The 20713-nt window shown below is 47.0% G+C and overlaps 1 protein-coding gene across 2 annotated transcripts; it reads right to left on the bottom strand.

Annotated features, from left to right (window-relative positions):
• Positions 1-5920: 5920 nt before the first annotated feature.
• LOC310921952 (fructose-bisphosphate aldolase A-like) lies at positions 5921-20364 on the bottom strand. Of its 2 annotated transcripts, XM_083882215.1 has the most exons (9): positions 20257-20360; positions 15351-15473; positions 14238-14449; positions 13330-13384; positions 11771-11931; positions 11006-11089; positions 10101-10275; positions 8314-8513; positions 5921-6836 (listed from the first exon to the last, which is right to left on the bottom strand). In XM_083882215.1, exons 2-9 carry the CDS (start codon positions 15460-15462, stop codon positions 6741-6743), a joined length of 1095 nt encoding a protein of 364 aa, XP_083738341.1. In that variant the 5' UTR covers positions 15463-15473; positions 20257-20360; the 3' UTR covers positions 5921-6740. The 2 variants fall into 2 exon arrangements, with proteins under 2 accessions (XP_083738341.1, XP_083738340.1); XM_083882214.1 differs by lacking the exons at positions 5921-6836; positions 8314-8513 and adding an exon at positions 8892-9183 and having other exon boundaries at positions 20257-20364.
• Positions 20365-20713: the final 349 nt, after the last annotated feature.

Below are 20713 nucleotides of genomic sequence, written 5' to 3'. Positions count from 1 at the left end.
ATACCTGGACCTGCAAATCGACCCCTGGACCAGAATAGCAAAATGTGACCTCCATGCAAAAATTGAACTCTGGCTGGAACGAATTGATAGGGCTCCACTGAAACCTGTGCAGATAACTGATATCCTCAAAACATACACCATCCCCAGACTAACCTACCTGGCTGACCATTCGGATTTGAAAGCAGGATTCTTGCAAAATCTTGACCAAAACAAATTTCTCAAACCGTGCAATTGGAGGAGAAATGAATTTGATAAATGGTCTTTAAATTGGCATCTCAGGATGTATTAATTATATGTGTTTGAAAAATAGCCAAATGCCTGGTCGTTCTTTTTTTTATTATTATTTTTTGGGGATTTTTTTTTTTGAGATTTTTTTTGGGTTTTTTTTGGGGGGGGATTTTTTTGGGGGGATTTTTTTGGGGGGATTTTTTTTTGATTCTTTTATTATTATTATTATTATTTGGGGATTTTTTTTTTTTGAGATTTTTATAATTATTATTTTTGGGGAATTTTTTTTTTTTTTGAGATTTTTTTGTTATTTTTTGGGGGGGAATTTTTGGGATTTTTTTTTGGATTCTTTTTTTATTATTATTTTTGGGGATTTTTTTTTTTTTTTTGAGATTTTATTATTATTTTTGGGGGATTTTTTTTTTTTGAGATTTTTTTGTTATTTTTTGGGGGGGGATTTTTTTGGGGGGGGATTTTTTTGGGAGTTTTTTTGGATTTTTTTTTTATTCTTTTTTTATTATTATTTTTTGGGGAATTTTTTTTTTTTTTTTTTTGAGATTTTTTTTGGTTATTTTTGGGGGATTTTTTTTTTTGAGATTTTTTTTGTTATTTTTTGGGGGATTTTTTTTTTTTTTGAGATTTTTTTGTTATTTTTTGGGGGATTTTTTTTTGAGATTTTTTTGGTTTTTTTGGGGGGATTTTTTTTTTTGAGATTTTTTTTGGGGGGAGTTTTGGGGGGGATTTTTTGGGGGGATTTTTTTGGGATTTTTTTTTTTGGATTCTTTTGTTATTATTATTTTTTGGGGTTTTTTTTGAGATTTTTTTGTGGTTTTTTTGGGGTTTTTTTTGGGGGGGGATTTTTTTTGGATTTTTTTATTGGATTCTTTTATTATTATTTTTGGGGATTTTTTTTTTTTTGAGATTTTTTTTGAGATTTTTTTGTTATTTTTTGGGGGATTTTTTTTTTGAGATTTTTTTGTTATTTTTTTGGAGGGGATTTTTTTTTTTTGAGATTTTTTTGGGGGGGATTTTTTTGGGGGGGGATTTTTTTGGGATTCTTTTTTGGATTCTTTTTTTATTATTATTTTTAGGGGATTTTTTTTTGAGATTTTTTTGGGGGGTTTTTTTGGGGGGAGGATTTTTTGGGGGGATTTTTTTGGGATTTTTTTTTTTGATTCTTTTATTATTATTATTATTTTTGGGGGATTTTTTTTTTTTTGAGATTTTTTTGTTATTTTTTTGGGGGTGGATTTTTTTTTTGGGGGGGGATTTTTTTGGGATTTTTTTTTTATTCTTTTTTTTATTATTATTTTTTGGAGATTTTTTTTTTGAGATTTTTTTGTTATTTTTTTGTGGGGGGGATTTTTTTTGGGGGGGGATTTTTTTGGGATTTTTTTTTATTATTCTTTTTTTATTATTTTTTGGGGATTTTTTTTTATTATTTTTTTTAATTATTATTATTTTTGGGGAGTTTTTTTTTTGAGATTTTTTTATTATTATTTTTTAGGGATTTTTTTCTTTTTTGAGATTTTTTTTGTTATTTTTAGGGGGATTTTTTTTTTGAGATTTTTTTGTTATTTTTTGGGGATTTTTTTTTTTTGAGATTTTGGGGGGGGGATTTTTTTGGGATTTTTTTTTTGGATTCTTTTTTTATTATTATTTTTTGGGGATTTTTTTTTTGAGATTTTTTTGTTATTTTTGGGGGGATTTTTTTTTTGAGATTTTTTTGTTATTTTTTGGGGGGGGATTTTTTTGGGAATTTTTTTTTTGGAATTTTTTTAATTATTATTATTTTTTGGGGATTTTTTTTTTTTTTTGAGTTTTTTTTCGGGTTTTTTGGGGAATTTTTTTTTTTGAGATTTTTTTGTTATTTTTTGGGGGGATTTTTTTTTGGGGGGGATTTTTTTGGGATTTTTTTTTGGATTCTTTTTTTATTATTATTATTTGAAGATTTTTTTTTTTTGAGATTTTTTTGTTATTTTTTGGGGGATTTTTTTTTTGAGATTTTTTTGTTATTATTTTTTGGGGATTTTTTTTTTTTTTTGAGATTTTTTTTGGTTTTTTTTGGAGGGGATTTTTTTGGGATTTTTTTTTTTTTTTTTTATTATTATTATTATTTGGGGATTTTTTTTTTTGAGATTTTTTTGTTATTATTTTTTGGGGATTTTTTTTTTGAGATTTTTTTGTTATTATTTTTTGGAGATTTTTTTTTGAGATTTTTTTTGTTATTTTTTGTGGGGGGATTTTTTTTTGGGAGGGATTTTTTTGGGATTTTTTTTTTTTTGATTCTTTTTTTATTATTTTTGGGGGGATTTTTTTTTTTTGAGATTTTTTTTGTTATTTTTTGGGGGGGGATTTTTTTGGGGATTTTTTTTTGGATTTTTTTTTTATTATTATTAGTATTTGGGGATTTTTTTTTTTTTGAGATTTTTTTGTTATTTTTTGGGGGATTTTTTTTGAGATTTTTTTGTTATTTTTTTGGAGGGGATTTTTTTTTATTTTTTTTTATTATTATTATTATTTGGGGATTTTTTTTTTTTTGAGATTTTTTTGTTATTTTTTGGGGGGGATTTTTTTGGGATTTTTTTTTTGATTCTTTTTTTATTATTATTTTTTGGGGGATTTTTTTTTTGAGATTTTTTTATTATTATTTTTTAGGGTTTTTTTTTTTTGAGATTTTTTTTGGTTATTTTTGGGGGATTTTTTTTTTTTTAGATTTTTTTTGTTATTTTTTGGGGGATTTTTTTTTAGATTTTTTTGTTATTATTTTTTGGGGATTTTTTTTTCTTTTTGAGATTTTTTTGTTATTTTTTGGGGGGGATTTTTTTGGGATTTTTTTTTGGATTCTTTTTTTATTATTATTTTTTGGGGATTTTTTTTTTTTTTTTTTTGAGATTTTATTATTATTTTTGGGGGATGATTTTTTTTGAGATTTTTTTGTTATTTTTTGGGGGATTTTTTTTTTTTTGAGATTTTTTTCGTTATTTTTTGGGGGGGATTTTTTTTTTTTTTGAGATTTTCTTTTGTTATTTTTGGTGGGATTTTTTTTTTTGAGATTTTTTTTGGGGGGGGGCATTTTTTTGGGATTTTTTTTTGGATTCTTTTTTTATTATTTTATGGAGATTTTTTTTTGAGATTTTTTTATTTTTTGGGGGATTTTTTTTAATATTTTTTTGTTATTTTTTAGGGGATTTTTTTTTGAGATTTTTTTGTTATTTTTTGGGGGATTTTTTTTTTTTTGAGATTTTTTTTGGTTTTTTTTGGGGGGGATTTTTTTGGGATTTTTTTTTCTGATTCTTTTTTTATTATTATTTTTTGGGGGATTTTTTTTTTTTTTGAGATTTTTTTATTATTTTTTTGGGGGGGATTTTTTTTTTTTTTGAGATTTTTTTGGGGGGGATTTTTGGGGGGGGATTTTTTTGGGATTTTTTTTTTGGATTCTTTTTTTATTATTTTTTGGAGATTTTTTTGGAGATTTTTTTGTTATTTTTGGGGGATTTTTTTTTTGAGGTTTTTTTTGGGGGGGGATTTTTTGGGGGGATTTTTTTGGGATTTGTTTTTGGATCCTTTTTTTATTATTATTTTTTGGGGATTTTTTTTTTTTTTGAGATTTTTTTGTTATTTTTTGGGGGATTTTTTTTTTGAGATTTTTTTTTGGTTTTTTTTTGGGGGGGGATTTTTTTGGGATTTTTTTTTATTCTTTTTTTATTATTATTATTTTTTAGGGATTTTTTTTTTTGAGATTTTTTTTGGTTTTTTGGGGGATTTTTTTTTTTTAGATTTTTTTGTTATTTTTTGGGGGGGGGATTTTTTTGGGGGGGGAGATTTTTTGGGGATTTTTTTTGGATTCTTTTTTTATTATTATTTTGGGGGATTTTTTTTTTTTGAGATTTTTTTGTTATTTTTTTGGGGATTTTTTTTTTTGAGATTTTTGTTATTTTTGGGGGGATTTTTTTTTTTTTTGAGATTTTTTTGGGGGTTTTTTTGGGGATTTTTTTTTTTGAGATTTTTTTGTTATTTTTTGGGGGGGATTTTTTTTTGGGGGGGGAATTTTTGGGGGGATTTTTTTGGGATTTTTTTTGGATTCTTTTTTTATTATTATTTTTTGGGGATTTTTTTTTTTTTTTAGATTTTATTATTATTATTATTTTGGGGTTTTTGTGTTTTTTTGAGATTTTTTTTGTTATTTTGGGGGGATTTTTTTTTTGAGATTTTTTTGTTATTATTTTTTGGGGATTTTTTTTTTTTTTTGAGATTTTTTTGTTATTATTTTTTGGGGATTTTTTTTCTTTTTTGAGATTTTTTTGTTATTTTTTTGTGGGGATTTTTTTGGGGATTTTTTGGATTTTTTTTGGGAATTTTTTAAAATCCAAATTTGGGGGTTCTGAGGGAATTTTTTGAGACGTTTTAATCCCCATTTTTGGTTTTTTGGGCGGGGGATTTTAACCACAAATTTGAGTTTTTTGGGGTGATTTGAGCCCAAATTTGAGATTTTTGGGTCCCTTTTCCCCTGAAATTTTGGGATTTTGGGTCATTTTGGGTCCCTTTTTCCCTTAATTTTTTGATTTTTGGGTCCCTTTTCTCACAAATTTCGGGATTTAGGGAAAATTTGGCTCCTTTTTCCTTAAAATTTTGACATTTTTGAGTCATTTTGGGTCCCTTTTATCTCAATTTTCAGGAATTTGGGTCCTTTTCCCTCAAATTTTGGAATTTGGGCAATTTGGGGGCCTTTTTTTCTTACGAATTTGGAGATTTTGGGTCCCTTTTCCTTTAAAATCCCAAAATTCCCCCAAAATTCCCAAAACTTCCCCCCCAAAAACCCACAAAAAAATTTCCAAAAAATCCCCCAAAAATCTCCCCAAAATCCCCCAAAAAATTCCCCCAAAAAATCCCCCAAAAAATTTCCCCAAAATCCCAAAAAAATCCCCAAAAAATTCCTCAAAAAATCCCCCAAAATTCCCCCAAAAAATCCCCCCAAAATCCCCCAAAAATCCCCAAAATTCCCCATAAAATACCCTTAAAAATTCCCCATAATTCCTCAAAAAATCCCCCAAAATTCCCCCCAAAAATTCCCCCAAATATTCTCAAAAAAAATCCCTAAAAAATCCCCCAAAAATCCCCAAAAAATCAAAAAAAATCCCAAAAAATCCCCTAAAAATTCCCAAAAAATCCCCCCAAAATCCCAAAATTCCCCCCATAAAAAAATCCCCCAAAAAATCCCAAAAATCCCTCCAAAAATCAAAAAAAAAATCCAAAAAAATCCCCAAAAAAATCCAAAAAAATCCCAAAAAATCCCCCAAAAAATCTCTAAAAAATCCCCAAAAATCCGAAAAAAATCCCCTAAAAAAAATCCCCAAAAAATCCCCAAAAAATCCCCAAAAAATCCCCAAAAAATCCCCAAAAAATCTCTAAAAAATCCCCCAAAAAATCCCAAAAAATCTCTAAAAAATCCCCCAAAAAATCCCAAAAAATCCCCAAAAAATCCCCAAAAAATCCCCAAAAAATCCCCAAAAAATCCCCAAAAAATCCCAAAAAATCTCTAAAAAATCCCCCAAAAAATCCCAAAAAAATTCCCAAAAAATCCCAAAAAATCCCCAAAAATTCCCCAAAATTCCCAAAAAATCCCAAAACCACCAAAATTCCCCCCAAAATCCCCCAAATTTCCCCAAAAATTCCAGTGGAGGCTCCGGGGTTGAACCGCGACCTTTTATTGAGGGGGGGGAGGGCAAAGGTCACTGAGGGTCACCAGTGGTCACTGGTGGTCAGTGATGGTCATCAATGGTCAGTGATGGTCAGTGATGGTCATCAGTGGTCACTGATGGTCAGTGGTGGTCACTGATGGTCATCAGTGGTCAGTGATGGTCAGTGATGGTCATCAGTGGTCACTGATGGTCACTCGTGGTCATCAATGGTCAGTGATGGTCAGTGGTGGTCACCAATGGTCAGTGATGGTCACTGAGGGTCATCAGTGGTCACTAGTGGTCAGTGATGGTCACTGGTGGTCAGTGGTGGTCACCAATGGTCAGTGATGGTCACTGAGGGTCATCAGTGGTCACTGATGGTCACTCATGGTCACTGATGACCACAAGTGGTCAGTGATGGTCAGTGGTGGTCAGTGACGTTCACAGGTGGTCACTGATGGTCAGTGACCATTGGTGGTGGTCAGCAATGGTCACTGATGGTCAGTGGTGGCCACTGATGGTCACAAGTGGTCAGTGAAGGTCAGTGATGGCCAGTGATGGTCACTGATGGTCACTGGTGGTCACTGGTGGTCACTGATAGTCACAAGTGGTCACTGATGGTCACTGGTGGTCAGTGATGGTCACTGGTGGTCACTGATGGTCACTGATAGCCACAAGTGGTCACTGATGGTCACCAGTGGTCAGCAATGGTCAGTGACCACCAGTGGCCATCGCTGCCGGACGGTCAGGGGCGGCGGGTGGCGGTCAGGGGTCAGCGGTGTGTGGGTCACTCGGCGGTCACTCAGCGGTCACTCGGCGGTCACTCAGCGGTCAGTAGGCGTGGTTGGACACGAACAGGGACTCGCTGGCGGCCGCGCCCGCCTGGCCACTGGGCGTGTACTTGCCCTGACACGCCAGCGAGTTGGCCTGGGGACATTGGGGACATTGGGGACATCGTCAGGGGACAGTGGGGTCAATGGGGACATTGGGGACATTGGGGACATTGAGGACATTGTCAGGGGACATTGGGGACATTGGGGACATTGAGGACATTGAGGACATTGTCAGGGGACAGTGGGGACATTGGGGACATTGAGGACATTGTCAGGGGACATTGGGGACATTGGGGACATTGGGGACATTGGGGTCAATGGGGACATTGGGGACATTGGGGACATCGTCAGGGGACAGTGGGGTCAATGGGGACATTGGTGACATTGGGGACATTGGGGTCAATGGGGACATTGGGGACATTGGGGACATTGGGGACATTGTCAGGGGACATTGGGGACATTGGGGACATTGTCAGGGGACATTGGGGACAATGGGGACATTGGGGACATTGTCAGGGGACATTGGGGACATTGGGGACATTGGGGACATCGTCAGGGGACAGTGGGGACATGGGGGACATTGGGGACATTGGGGTCAATGGGGACATTGGGGACATTGAGTGCATTGGGGACATTGGGGACAATGGGGACATCATCAGGGGACATTGGGGACATTGAGGATGTTGGGGACACTGGGGACAATGGGGACACTTGGGGTGTTAGGGACAATGGGGACAATGGCGACACTGGGGACATTGGTGTCCCCAAGGTCCCCTGGACCTCTCCTGGCTCACCCTGTCCCTGTGTCCCCAATGTCACCTCCCAACCCTTCCCCTGTCACTCCTACTGCGTCCCAATGTCCCCAAACTGTCCCCAGAGTGTCCCTAATGCCCCTGAGGTGTCCCCAGAGTGTCCCCAAGGTCCCCAAAGTCCCCTGGAGCCCTCCCAGACCCCATTTAATGTCCCCAATGTCCCCAATGTCACCCCCCAGCCCCTCTCCGCTCAACCCCCACAGCCCATCTTATATCCCAAACTGTCCCCAAAGTGTCCCCAGAGTGTCCCCAGGGTCCTTGAGGTGTCCCCAGGGCGTCCCCAAGGTCCCCAAAGTCCCCTGGAGCCCTCCCAGACCCCATTTAATGTCCCCAATGTCACCCCAATGTCACCCCCCAACCCTTCCCCTGTCATTCCTCATGTGTCCCAACGTCCCCACAGTGTCCCCAAAGTGTCCCCAGTGTCCCCAAGGTCCCTGAGGTGTCTCCAGGGTGTCCCCAAGGTCCCTGAGGTGTCCCCAAGGTCCCCAATGTCACCCTCCAACCCTTCCCTGCTCAACCCCACAACCCACCCCTGTATCCCAACGTCCCCAAACTGTCCCCAAAGTGTCCCCAAGGTCCCTGAGGTGTCCCCAGGGTCCCCAAAGTCCCCTGGAGCCCTCCCAGACCCCATTTCCTGCTTTTGTGTCCCCAGTGTCCCCACGTGTCACCCCCCCAACCCTTCCCCCGTCACTCCCACCGCTCCCCCCCATATCCCAACGTCCCCAAGGTGTCCCCAAGGTGTCCCCAAGTGCCACCCACCAGCGCCCTCTTGACGAACTCCTCCTGGGCCGCCTTGGTGTTGTCCTTCTTGCCGGCCCAGGCCTTGAGGGCCGAGGCCTGCAGGGCGCGGCCGTAGGAGAAGGTCAGAGCCCAGGGCCGGGGCAGGGGACAGCGATTGATGGCGTTGAGGTTCAGCGAGGCCTCCTCCTCGCTCTGGCCGCCCGACAGGAACGTGATCCCTGTTTGGGGACAGTGGGGACATCAGTGTGACAGCCTGGAGACACCCTGACAGCCTGGGGACACACAGGGACATTGGGGACATTGGGGACAGCGATTGATGGCGTTGAGGTTCAGCGAGGCCTCCTCCTCGCTCTGGCCGCCCGACAGGAACGTGATCCCTGTTTGGGGACATGGGGACATCAGTGTGACAGCCTGGAGACACCCTGACAGCCTGGGGACACACAGGGACATTGGGGACATTGGGGACACAGGGACAGCGATTGATGGCGTTGAGGTTCAGCGAGGCCTCCTCCTCGCTCTGGCCGCCCGACAGGAACGTGATCCCTGTTTGGGGACACCAAAGGGACATCAGTGTGACAGCCTGGGGACACCCTGGGGACAGCCAGGGGCATGGGGGACACGGTTATGGCACTGGGACACTGGGGACAAGGGGACAGCGATTGATGGCGTTGAGGTTCAGCGAGGCCTCCTCCTCGCTCTGGCCGCCCGACAGGAACGTGATCCCTGTTTGGGGACATGGGGACATCAGTGTGACAGCCTGGGGACACCCTGACAGCCTGGGGACACACAGGGACATTGGGGACATTGGGGACAGGGGACAGCGATTGATGGCGTTGAGGTTCAGCGAGGCCTCCTCCTCGCTCTGGCCGCCCGACAGGAACGTGATCCCTGTTTGGGGACAGTGGGGACACTGTTAGAGTGGCCTGGGGACAGCCAGGGGCATGGGGGACACGGTTATGGCACAGGGACATTGGGGACATTGGGGACATGGGGACAGCCATGGATGGCATTGAGGTTCAGGAAGGCTCCTCCTCGCTCTGAGGTGACAGTGACACACACAGTGACAGTGACACACACAGTGACAGTGACACAGAGGTGACACAGAGGTGACACAGGTGACAGTGACACAGAGGTGACACAGGTCACAGTGACAGTGACACAGAGGTGACACAGGTCACAGTGACACACAGTGACACAGAGGTGACACAGGTCACAGTGACACACAGTGACAGGGACACAGAGGTGACACAGGTGACAGTGACACAGAGGTGACACAGGTCACAGTGACACACAGTGACACTGAGGTGACACAGGTCACAGTGACACACACAGTGACAGTGACACAGAGGTGACACAGGTCACAGTGACACACAGTGACACTGAGGTGACACAGGTCACAGTGACAGTGACACAGAGGTGACACAGGTGACAGTGACACACAGTGACACAGAGGTGACACAGGTCACAGTGACACAGAGGTGACACAGGTGACACAGGTGACAATGACAATGACACAGACCTGGCACGGCGGGTGGCACTGTCCTCCGGAGCGCGGTGACGGTGGCCATGGCACACACAGTGACACACACAGTGACACACACAATGACACAGGTGACACAGAGGTGACACTGACAGTGACAGAGGTGACACTGACCTGGCACGGCGGGTGGCACTGTCCTCCGGAGCGCGGTGACGGTGGCCATGGCACACACAGTGACACACACACAGGTGACAATGACACACACACAGAGGTGACACTGACAATGACACAGGTGACACAGAGGTGACACAGAGGTGACACTGACCTGGCACGGCGGGTGGCACCGTCCTCCGGAGCGCGGTGACGGTGGCCATGGCGATCTCCTCGGAGCTGTACTTGGTGGCACAGGCGTGTCCCGCTGTCACCATGTTGGGTTTCAGCAGCGTCCCCTCCAGGTACACGTGGTGGTCACTGAGGGCCTTGTACACGGCTGCCAGCACCTGGGGACACCATTGGGGACACTTGGGGACACTGGGGACACTGGGGACACTCAGGGGACACTTGGGGACACTCAGGGGACACTGGGGACAGCCCTGGGGACAGTGCAGGGACACGTGGTGGTCACTCAGCGCCTTGTACACGGCTGCCAGCACCTGGGGACACCATTGGGGACACTTGGGGACACTGGGGACACCTGGGGACACTTGGGGACATCGGGGACAGCCCTGGGGACATTGGGGACACCTGGGGACACTGGGGACACCTGGGGACACTTGGGGACACTTGGGGACAGACCTGGGGACATTGGGGACACTTGGGGACATTGGGGACACTCAGGGGACATTGGGGACAATGCTGGGGACACCTGGAGACACCTGGGGACACTTGGGGACACTGGGGACACCTGGGGACATCGGGGACAGCCCTGGGGACATTGGGGACACTCAGGGGACACTGGGGACACCTGGGGACACTTGGGGACACTTGGGGACAGACCTGGGGACATTGGGGACAATGCTGGGGACACCTGGGGACACCTGGGGACACTTGGGGACACTGGGGACACTCAGGGGACAGCCCTGAGGACACTTGTGGACACTGAGGGGACACTGGGGACAATGCTTGGGACACCTGGGGACACTCAGGGACACTTGGGGACATCGGGGACAGCCCTGGGGACACTGAGGGGACACTTGGGGACACTCGGGGACAGCCCGAGGTGGCACTGACCTTCTCGGTGACGTACTGGCAGGTCTTGAGGTCGTGGTCACCGTCCGGGAGGATCTCGGGCTCCACGATGGGGACAATCCCGTTCTGGGGACACAGGGACATTGGGGACACCTCAGGGGACAGTGGGGACACCTCAGGGGACAGTGGGGACAGCAGGAGGGGACACACGGGCACAGAGGGGACACCAAACCTTGTCCAGGTGTCACCAAACCCCCTCCAAGTGCCACCAAACCCTCCCTAGATGTCACCAAGTGCCACCAAACCCCCTCTAAGTGCCACCAAACCCTCCCTAGATGTCACCAAGTGCCACCAAACCCCCTCTAAGTGCCACCAAACCCTCCCCAGGTGCCACCAAGTGTCACCAAACCCTCCCTAGATGTCACCAAGTGCCACCAAATCTCCTTTAAGTGCCACCAAATCTCCTCTAAGTGCCACCAAACTTGTCCAGGTGCCACCAAACCCTCCCTAGATGTCACCAAGTGTCACCAAACCCCCTCTAAGTGCCACCAAGTGCCACCAAACCCCCTCTAAGTGCTACCAAACCCTCCCCAGGTGCCACCAAGTGTCACCAAACCCTCCCTGGATGTCCCCAAACTGCGTCTAGAAGCCACCAAACCCTGTCCCAGGTGTCACCAAACCCTCCCGAAGTGCCACCAAACCCTCCCTGGATGCCACCAACCCCTCCCCTCGCCCCGACCACCCCCCCGGTGACCCCCGGTGACCCCCCTGGGGACATTTGGGGACACTCTGGGGACATTTGGGGACCTGCTGGCAGATGCTGGCGTAGCGGGCCAGGACGTTGGCGTTCTCCATGATGGCCAGAGGGGTCGGGGTGTGCGGGGTGATCTTGAGCACGCAGCGCCACTTGGCAAAGTCCGCCCCGTCCTTCTTGTACTGGGCACAGCGTTCCATCAGGCCATCGAGCCCTGGGGACATCGTGGGGACATTGGGGACATCGTGGGGACATTGGGGACATTGGGGACATTGGGGCTGTCAGGGACATTGGGGACATTGGGGACATTGGGGGTGTCAGGGACATTGGGGACACCAGGCACTGAGAGAGTTCCATGAGCTCATCCAGCCCTGGGGACATCGTGGGGACATCGTGGGGACATTGGGGGACAATGGGGACATTGGGGACATTGTGGACGTTGGGGACATTGGGGACATTGGGGACATCGGGGACACTTGGCAAAGTCCGCCCCGTCCTTCTTGTACTGGGCACAGCGTTCCATCAGGCCATCGAGCCCTGGGGACATCGTGGGGACATTGGGGACATTGTGGGGACATTGGGGACATTGGGGACATCGGGGATATTGGGGACATTGGGGCTGTCAGGGACATTGGGGACGTTGGGGACATTGGGGACATTGGGGATATTGGGGACATTGGGGCTGTCAGGGACATTGGGGACATTGGGGACATCGGGGATATTGGGGACATTGGGGACATTGGGGACATTGTGGGGACATTGGGGACATTGGGGACATTGGGGACATTGGGGACATTGGGGGTGTCAGGGACATTGGGGACATTGGGGACCTTGGGGACATTGGGGACATTGTGGGTGTCAGGGACATTGGGGACACCGGGCACTGAGAGAGTTCCATGAGCCCATTGAGTCCTGGGGACATTGGGGACATTGTGGGGACATTGGAAACATCGTGGGGCCATTGGGGACATTGGGGACATTGGGGGACATTGGGGACATTGTGGGGACATTGTGGGACATTGGGGACATTGTGGGGACATTGTGGTGGTGGGGACATTGTGGGGACACTGAGGACACTGGGGACATTGAAGGGGCATTGAAGGGGTTCCATGAGCCCGTCCAGCCCTGGGGACATTGGGGACATTGTGGGGACATTGGGGGACACTGGGGACACGGGGAGTACTGGGGAGTATTGGGGACATCAGGGACACTGCAGTGACAGGCGTGGGGACACAGCGGTGACATTGGGGACACAGCGGTGACAGGGACAAGGACACCGCAGTGACAGGCGTGGGGACACTGCGGTGACACTGGGGACACTGCAGTGACAGGGACAAGGACAGGGCAATGACAGGCGTGGGGACACCGCGGTGACACTGAGGACACTGCGGTGACAGGGACAAGGACACCGCAGTGACAGGGGTGGGGACACCGCGGTGACATTGGGGACACTGCAGTGACAGGCGTGGGGACACCGCGGTGACACTGAGGACACCGTGGTGACAGGGACAAGGACACCGCAGTGACAGGGGTGGGGACACCGTGGTGACATTGGGGACACTGCAGTGACAGGCGTGGGGACACCGCGGTGACGCTGGGGACAGTCACTCACCCTGGGTGGTGGTCTCGCCGTTGGTGCCAGCCAGGGGCACCACGCCCTTGTCCACCTGGGGGACAGACACACGGTCATCGGTGTCACCAAAGCCACCAGGGCCACCAGGGCCACCCTGCCCCATGTCCCCTCCATGTCCCCACCCTGGGGTGGCCCAGCTGGGTCACAGAGCAACCCCCAAATGTCCCCCAAAGTCCTCGAGACTCCCAAGTGTCCTCAAGTCCCCCAATGTCCCCAAGGTGTCCCCAAGGCCCTCAAAGTGCCCTCAATGGTCCCAAAGTGTCCCCAATGGTCCCAAGGTGTCCCCAAGGTCCCCAAAGTGTCCTCAATGTGTCCCCAATGCCCCCAAAGGGTCTTTGATGTCCCCATTTTGATAAGAAATGTTGTCATGGATGACCTGCAAGAAGGGGTGGCCATTGTCGCCCTTGACCCGTCACCTCCCCAATGTCCCCAAAGTGTCCCTAAAGTGTCCCCAAAGCGTCCCTGATGTCTCCAAGGTGTCCCCAATGGTCCCAAGGTGTCCCCAATGTCCCCAATGTGTCCTCAATGTCCCCATGTTGATGGGAAATGTTATTGTGGAGATCTTGGGGGAAGGGGCGCCCATCGTCACCCTTGACCCGTCACCTCCCCAATGTCCCCAAGGTGTCCCCAAGGCCCTCAAAGTGCCCTCAATGGTCCCAAAGTGTCCCCAAGACCCCTAAAGTGTCCCTAATGGTCCCAAGGTGTCCCCAATGGTCCCAAAGTGTCCCCAATGTGTCCTCAATGTCCCCATGTTGATGGGAGACATCACCATGGACACCTCGGGGGAAGCGCCGATTGTTGTCACCCTTGACCCGTCACCTCCCCAATGTCCCCAAAGTGTCCCCAAAGTGTCCCCAAAGTGTCCCCGAGGCGTCCCCGGTGCCCACCTTGATGCCGACCAGGGCCCCCTTGTCGCGGATGACCTGCGGGAAGGGGCGCCCGTCGTCGGCCTTCTGGTACATGGTCTCGTGGAAGAGGATGACGCCGCCGATGCAGGGCTCCACGCGCTTGTCGGCCGTGAAGAGCAGCTGCCGGTACCAGCGCCGGTTCTCCTCCGTGTTCTCCGCACCCACCGAGCTCAGGCGCTTGGCGATGCTGCCTGCGGGGTGGGATAGAGGAGTCAGGGTCAGTGTGGACCAGTATGGACCAGTATAAACCAGTATGGACCAGTATAGACCAGTATGGACCAGTATAAACCAGTATAGCCCAGTATAAACCAGTATAGCCCAATGTAACCCAGTATAACCCAGTATAGCCCAGTATAACCCAGTATAACCCAGTATAACCAGTATAACCCAGTGTAACCCAGTGTAACCCAGTATAACCAGTATAACCCAGTGTAACCCAGTGTAACCCAGTATAACCCAGTATAGCCCAGTATAACCCAGTATAACCCAGTATAACCAGTATAACCCAGTATAACCAGTATAACCCAGTATAACCCAGTATAACCAGTACAAACCAGTATAACCCAGTATAACCCAGTATAACCCAGTATAACCAGTATAACCCAGTATAACCCAGTATAACCAGTATAACCAGTATAACCAGTATAACCAGTATAACCAGTACAAACCAGTATAACCCAGTATAACCCAGTATAACCCAGTATAACCAGTATAACCCAGTATAACCCAGTGTAACCAGTATAACCCAGTATATCCCAGTATAGCCCAGTATAACCCAGTATAACACACCAGTATAACCCAGTATAACCAGTATAACCCAGTATAACCCAGTATAACCCAGTATAACCCAGTATAACCAGTATAACCCAGTATAACCCAGTATAACCCAGTGTAACCCAGTATAGACCAGTATAGCCCAGTATAAACCAGTATAGCCCAATGTAACCCAGTATAACCCAGTGTAACCAGTATAACCAGTATAACCCAGTATAACCAGTACAACCCAGTATAACCCAGTATAACCCAGTATAACCCAGTATAGCCCAGTGTAAGGCAATCCCAGTCCAAACCAGTATCACCAGTATGACACACCGGTGGACTCATCGGCGGCCAGGATCCCCTTGCCCGGGGCCACGATGCGCTGGGCGATGGCCGCCAGCTCCTGTTTCTGCTCCGGGCTCAGCGCGGGCACGGGCGGCGTCATCTTGGGTGGCGCTGAGGGGACAGCGGTGACGTCAGCGGTGACGTCATGGGGATGGGGGGTGACGTCATCGCTGGCATTAGAGGTGGGGGAGGGAGAGGGGTGAGGGTGGTACTGGAAACGGGGAGGGAGGGACTGGGAAGGGACTGGGAGGGAGTGGGAAGGGATTGGGAGGGACTGGGAGGGGCTGGGACAAACTGGGAGGGGACTGGGAGGGACTGGGAGGGGATTGGGTTATACTGGGAAGGACTGGGAGAGGACTGGGAGGGGATTGGGTTATACTGGGAGAGACTGGGAGTGACTGGGAAGGGATTGGGAGAGGACTGGGTTATAATGGGAGGGACTGGGAGAGGACTGGGAAGGGATTGGGAAGGGATTGGGAGGGACTGGGAGGGGATTGGGTTATACTGGGAGGGACTGGGAGGGACTGTGAGGGCATTAGAGGGGGCTGGGAGGGAACTGGGGGATACTGGGAAGGGCTGGGAAGGCAGTTGGGGGGAGTGGGATGGACTGGGAGGGACTGGGAGGGAACTGGAGGGAGTGGGAGGGGATTGGGTTATACTGGGAGAGACTGGGAGGGACTGGGAGGGGATTGGGTTATACTGGGAGAGACTGGGATGGACTGGGAGGGGATTGGGAGGGACTGGGAGGGACTGGGAGGGGATTGGGTTATACTGGGAGGGACTGGGAGGGAACTGGGAGGGGATTAGAGGGGACTGGGAGGGGACTGGGGGATACTGGGAGAGACTGGGAGGGGCTGGGACAAACTGGGAGGGGACTGGGAGGGAACTGGAGGAACTGGGAGGGGATTGGGTTATACTGGGAGGGACTGGGACAAACTGGGAGGGGATTGGGTTATACTGGGAGAGACTGGGAGGGAACTGGGAAGGGACTGGGAGTGACTGGGAAGGGATTGGGAGGGAGTGGGAGGGACTGGGACAAACTGGGAGAGGCTGGGAGGGAGTGGGAGAGGACTGGGAGGGCACTGGGTTATATTGGGAGAGACTGGGAGGGACTGGGAGGGGATTAGAGGGGACTGGGAGGGAACTGGAGGGAGTGGGAGGGACTGGGAAGGGATTGGGTGGGAGTGGGAGGGGCTGGGACAAACTGGGACAAACTGGGAGGGACTGGGATGGACTGGGAGGGGATTAGAGGGGACTGGGAGGGAACTGGAGGGAGTGGGAGTGACTGGGAGGGGACTGGGTTACACTGGGAGGGAACTGGAGGGAGTGGGAGGCAGTGGGAAAAACTGGGAGAAACTGGGAGAAACTGGGAGGGAGTGGGAGCGGATTGGGTTATACTGGGAGAGACTGGGAGGGGACTGGGAGGAACTGGGATATAGTGGAAGGGACTGGGAGGGGCCGGGACAAACTGGGAGGGGAGTGGGAGGGACTGGGAGGGGCTGGGGGATACTGGGAGGGGCTGGGAGGAACTGGGAGGGGATTAGAGGGGACTGGGAGGAGCTGGGAGGGACTGGAAAGGAGGGGGATAGGACTGGGAAGGCACTGGGAGGGCAGTGGGAGAGACTGGGAGGGAACTGGGGGATACTGGGCAGGGCTGTGAAGGGATTGGGTTATACTGGGAGGGGACTGGGAGGGAACTGGGAGCACTGGGAGTGAACTGGGAGTGAACTGGGAGTGAACTGGGAGTGAACTGGGAGGGGACTGGGAGTGAACTGGGAGTGAACTGGGAGCACTGGGAGTGAACTGGGAGTGAACTGGGAGTGAACTGGGAGTGAACTGGGAATGAACTGGGAGTGAACTGGGAGTGAACTGGGAGTGAACTGGGAGCACTGGGAGTGAACTGGGGGCACTGGGAATGAACTGGGAGCACTGGGAGTGAACTGGGAGTGAACTGGGAAGGATCAGAGGTCACTGGGAGTGAACTGGGAGGGGACTGGGAGTGAACTGGGAGCACTGGGAGTGAACTGGGAGTGAACTGGGAGTGAACTGGGAGTGAACTGGGAATGAACTGGGAGTGAACTGGGAGTGAACTGGGAGTGAACTGGGAGCACTGGGAGTGAACTGGGGGCACTGGGAATGAACTGGGAGCACTGGGAGTGAACTGGGGGCACTGGGAATGAACTGGGAGCACTGGGAGTGAACTGGGAGTGAACTGGGAAGGATCAGAGGTCACTGGGAGTGAACTGGGAGGGGACTGGGAGTGAACTGGGAGTGAACTGGGAGTGAACTGGGGGCACTGGGAGTGAACTGGGAGTGAACTGGGAGTGAACTGGGAATGAACTGGGAGTGAACTGGGGGCACTGGGAATGAACTGGGAGTGAACTGGGATGAACTGGGAATGAACTGGGAAGGATCAGAGGTCACTGGGAGTGAACTGGGAGGGGACTGGGATGAACTGGGAATGAACTGGGAAGGATCAGAGGTCACTGGGAGTGAACTGGGAGGGGACTGGGAGCAGATAAGGAGGGCACTGATAAGGACTGGGGTCACTGGGGTCACTGGGAGTGAACTGGGAGCACTGGGAATGAACTGGGAGTGAACTGGGAGCACTGGGAATGAACTGGGAATGAACTGGGGAAGCAAAACCCCAAAATTTGGGGCAGGAAAAAAAAAAAACAGGATTTTTTCGGGGGGTTGATCCCAAAATTTTTGGGAAAAACATCAAGATTTTTTGGGGGGAAAAAAACCCCAAAAATTTCGGGGAAAAACCTCAAGATTTTTGGGGGAAAAACCCACAAAATTTTTGGGAAAAACATTAAGATTTTGGGGGAAAAACCTCAAGATTTTGGGAAAAACCTCAAGATTTTTTGGAGGAAAAACCCACAAAATTTTTTGGAAAAACCCTCAAGATTTTGGGGGAAAAACCTCAAGATTTGGGGGGAAAAAAACCCAAAAATTTTCGGGGAAAAACCTCAAGATTTTTGGGGGAAAAACCCACAAAATTTTTGGGAAAAACATCAAGATTTTGGGGAAAAAACCTCAAGATTTGGGGGGAAAAAACCCACAAAATTTTTGGGAAAAACATCAAGATTTTTAGGGAAAAACCTCAAGATTTTGGGGAAAAAACCAAAAATTTTCTGGGGAAAAAACCTCAAGATTTGGGGGGAAAAAACCCAAAAAAATTCGGGGAAAAACCTCAAGATTTTGGGGGGAAAAACCCACAAAATTTTTGGGAAAAACATCAAGATTTTTTGGGGGAAAAACCTCAAGATTTTGGGGAAAAAAACCAAAATTTTCTGGGGAAAAAACCTCAAGATTTGGGGGGAAAAAAACCCCAAAAAATTCGGGGAAAAACCTCAAGATTTTTGGGGGAAAAACCCACAAAATTTTTGGGAAAAACATCAAGATTTTTTGGGGGAAAAACCCACAAAATTTTTTGGAAAAACCCTCAAGATTTTGGGGGAAAAAAACCCAAAAATTTTTGGGGAAAAACCTCAAGATTTTTGGGGGAAAAACCCACAAAATTTTTGGGAAAAACATCAAGATTTTGGGGGAAAAAACCCAAAAATTTCGGGGAAAAACCTCAAGATTTTTGGGGGAAAAACCCACAAAATTTTTGGGAAAAACATCAAGATTTTGGGGAAAAAAAACCCAAAAATTTCGGGGAAAAACCTCAAGATTTTTTGGGGAAAAACCCACAAAATTTTTTGGAAAAACCCTCAAGATTTTGGGGGAAAAACTTCAAGATTTGGGGGGAAAAAAACCCAAAAATTTTTGGGGAAAAACCTCAAGATTTTTGGGGGAAAAACCCACAAAATTTTTGGGAAAAACATCAAGATTTTTGGGGGAAAAACCTCCAAATTTTGAGGTAAAAAAACCCAAATTTTTTTTGGGGAAAAAACCTCAAGATTTGGGGGGGAAAAAACCCCAAAATTTCGAGGAAAAACCTCAAGATTTTGGGGGAAAACCCTCCAAATTTTGAGGTTAAAAAAAAAAACCCAAAATTTGAGGGAATATCTCAAATTTTTAGGGAAAAAACCCCAAAGTTTTTGAGGCTAAAAACTCCAAAGTTTTTGAGGTAAAAAGCTCAAAATTCTGAGAGAAAAACTTCAAGATTTTGAGAGGAAAAAAACCCACAATTTTCAGGTAAAACCCCCAAGATTTTGAGGTAAAAAACCCAAAATTTTGAGATAAAAACTCCCAAATTTTTCAGGTAAAAACTCCAAAATTTTGAGCCAAAACCCCCAAAATTTTACGGAAAAAAAAATCCCAAAATTTTAAGGGGAAAAACCCCAAAAATTTTCAGTGAAAAACTCCAAGATTTGGAGCTAAAACCCCCCAAATTTTGAGGTAAAACCCCCAAGATTTAAAGGGAAAAAAACCCAAATTTTGAGCTGAAAAACCCCAAATTTTCAGGTAAAACCCCCAAGATTTTGAGCTAAAAAAACCCAAATTTTCAGGTTAAAAACCCCAAAACTTTGAGTTAAAAACCCCCAAATTTTCAGTTAAAAACCCCAAAAATTTTGAGCTAAAATCCCCAAAATTTTGAGGTTAAAAACCTCAAGATTTTGAAGTTAAAAACCCCAAAATTTTGAGCTAAAAACCCCAAGATTTTGAAGGTAAAACCTACAAAATTTTTTAAGGAAAAAAAATCCCAAAAACTTTCAGTGAAAAACCCCAAGATTTTGAAGGTTAAAAAACCTCCAAAACTTTTAAGGAAAAACCCGAAGCTTTTAAGGAAAAAAAAACCCCAAGATTTTGACATTAAAACCCCCCAAAAATCAAATTTTTGAGGTTAAAACCCCCCAATTTTTGAGATAAAAACCCCAAAATCTCGTAAAAAAAATCAGATTTTTTTTACTACACCAAACCAAAACCGCCGTGGGTCACTCACGGAGTGTCCTGGAGTGTCCTGGAGTGACCAGAGGAGTGACCAGAGGAGTGTCCGGAGGGTCCTGGAGTGACCAGAGGAGTGACCAGAGGAGTGTCCGGAGGGTCCTGGAGTGACCAGAGGAGTGACCAGAGGAGTGTCCGGAGGGTCCTGGAGTGACCAGAGGAGTGACCAGAGGAGTGTCCGGAGGGTCCTGGAGTGACCAGAGGAGGGTCCTGGAGTGACCAGAGGAGGGTCCTGGAGCTGCGGGAGCAGAGCCGGGAATGTCTCAGGAGGCCCAAAAATCCCCGGAAAGGAACCGGCCCCGCCCCGCCCCAAGGGCGGCTCAAGGGGAGGGAGATAAAGGAGGAGGAGAAAGGGAGGAGGAAAAAAAAGGAGAAAAAAAAAAAGAGGGGGAAAGGAGGAGGAAAAAAAAAAGGAGAAAAAAAAGGAGGAAAAAAGGGGGAGGGGAAAAGGAGGA

Source organism: Zosterops lateralis (assembly GCF_965231275.1).
Source record: "Zosterops lateralis genome assembly, chromosome: 39".
NCBI lineage: Eukaryota > Metazoa > Chordata > Aves > Passeriformes > Zosteropidae > Zosterops > Zosterops lateralis.
The sequence above is the reverse complement of the archived record's forward strand: the minus strand, read 5'-3'. Positions and strand labels throughout refer to the sequence as shown.

Bases quoted from the DNA above. Each gene is read 5' to 3' on its own strand.
- LOC310921952 (XM_083882215.1), bottom strand. From the start codon at position 15,462: ATGACGCCGCCCGTGCCCGCGCTGAGCCCGGAGCAGAAACAGGAGCTG. The intron at 13,385-14,237 runs GTGGGCACCGGG...TCTGTCCCCCAG, and splicing joins GGGCCCTGGTCGGCATCAAG to GTGGACAAGGGCGTGGTGCC. The intron at 8,514-10,100 runs GTCAGTGTCACC...GTCCCCAAACAG, and splicing joins GGTGCCACCCGCCGTGCCAG to GGATCACGTTCCTGTCGGGC.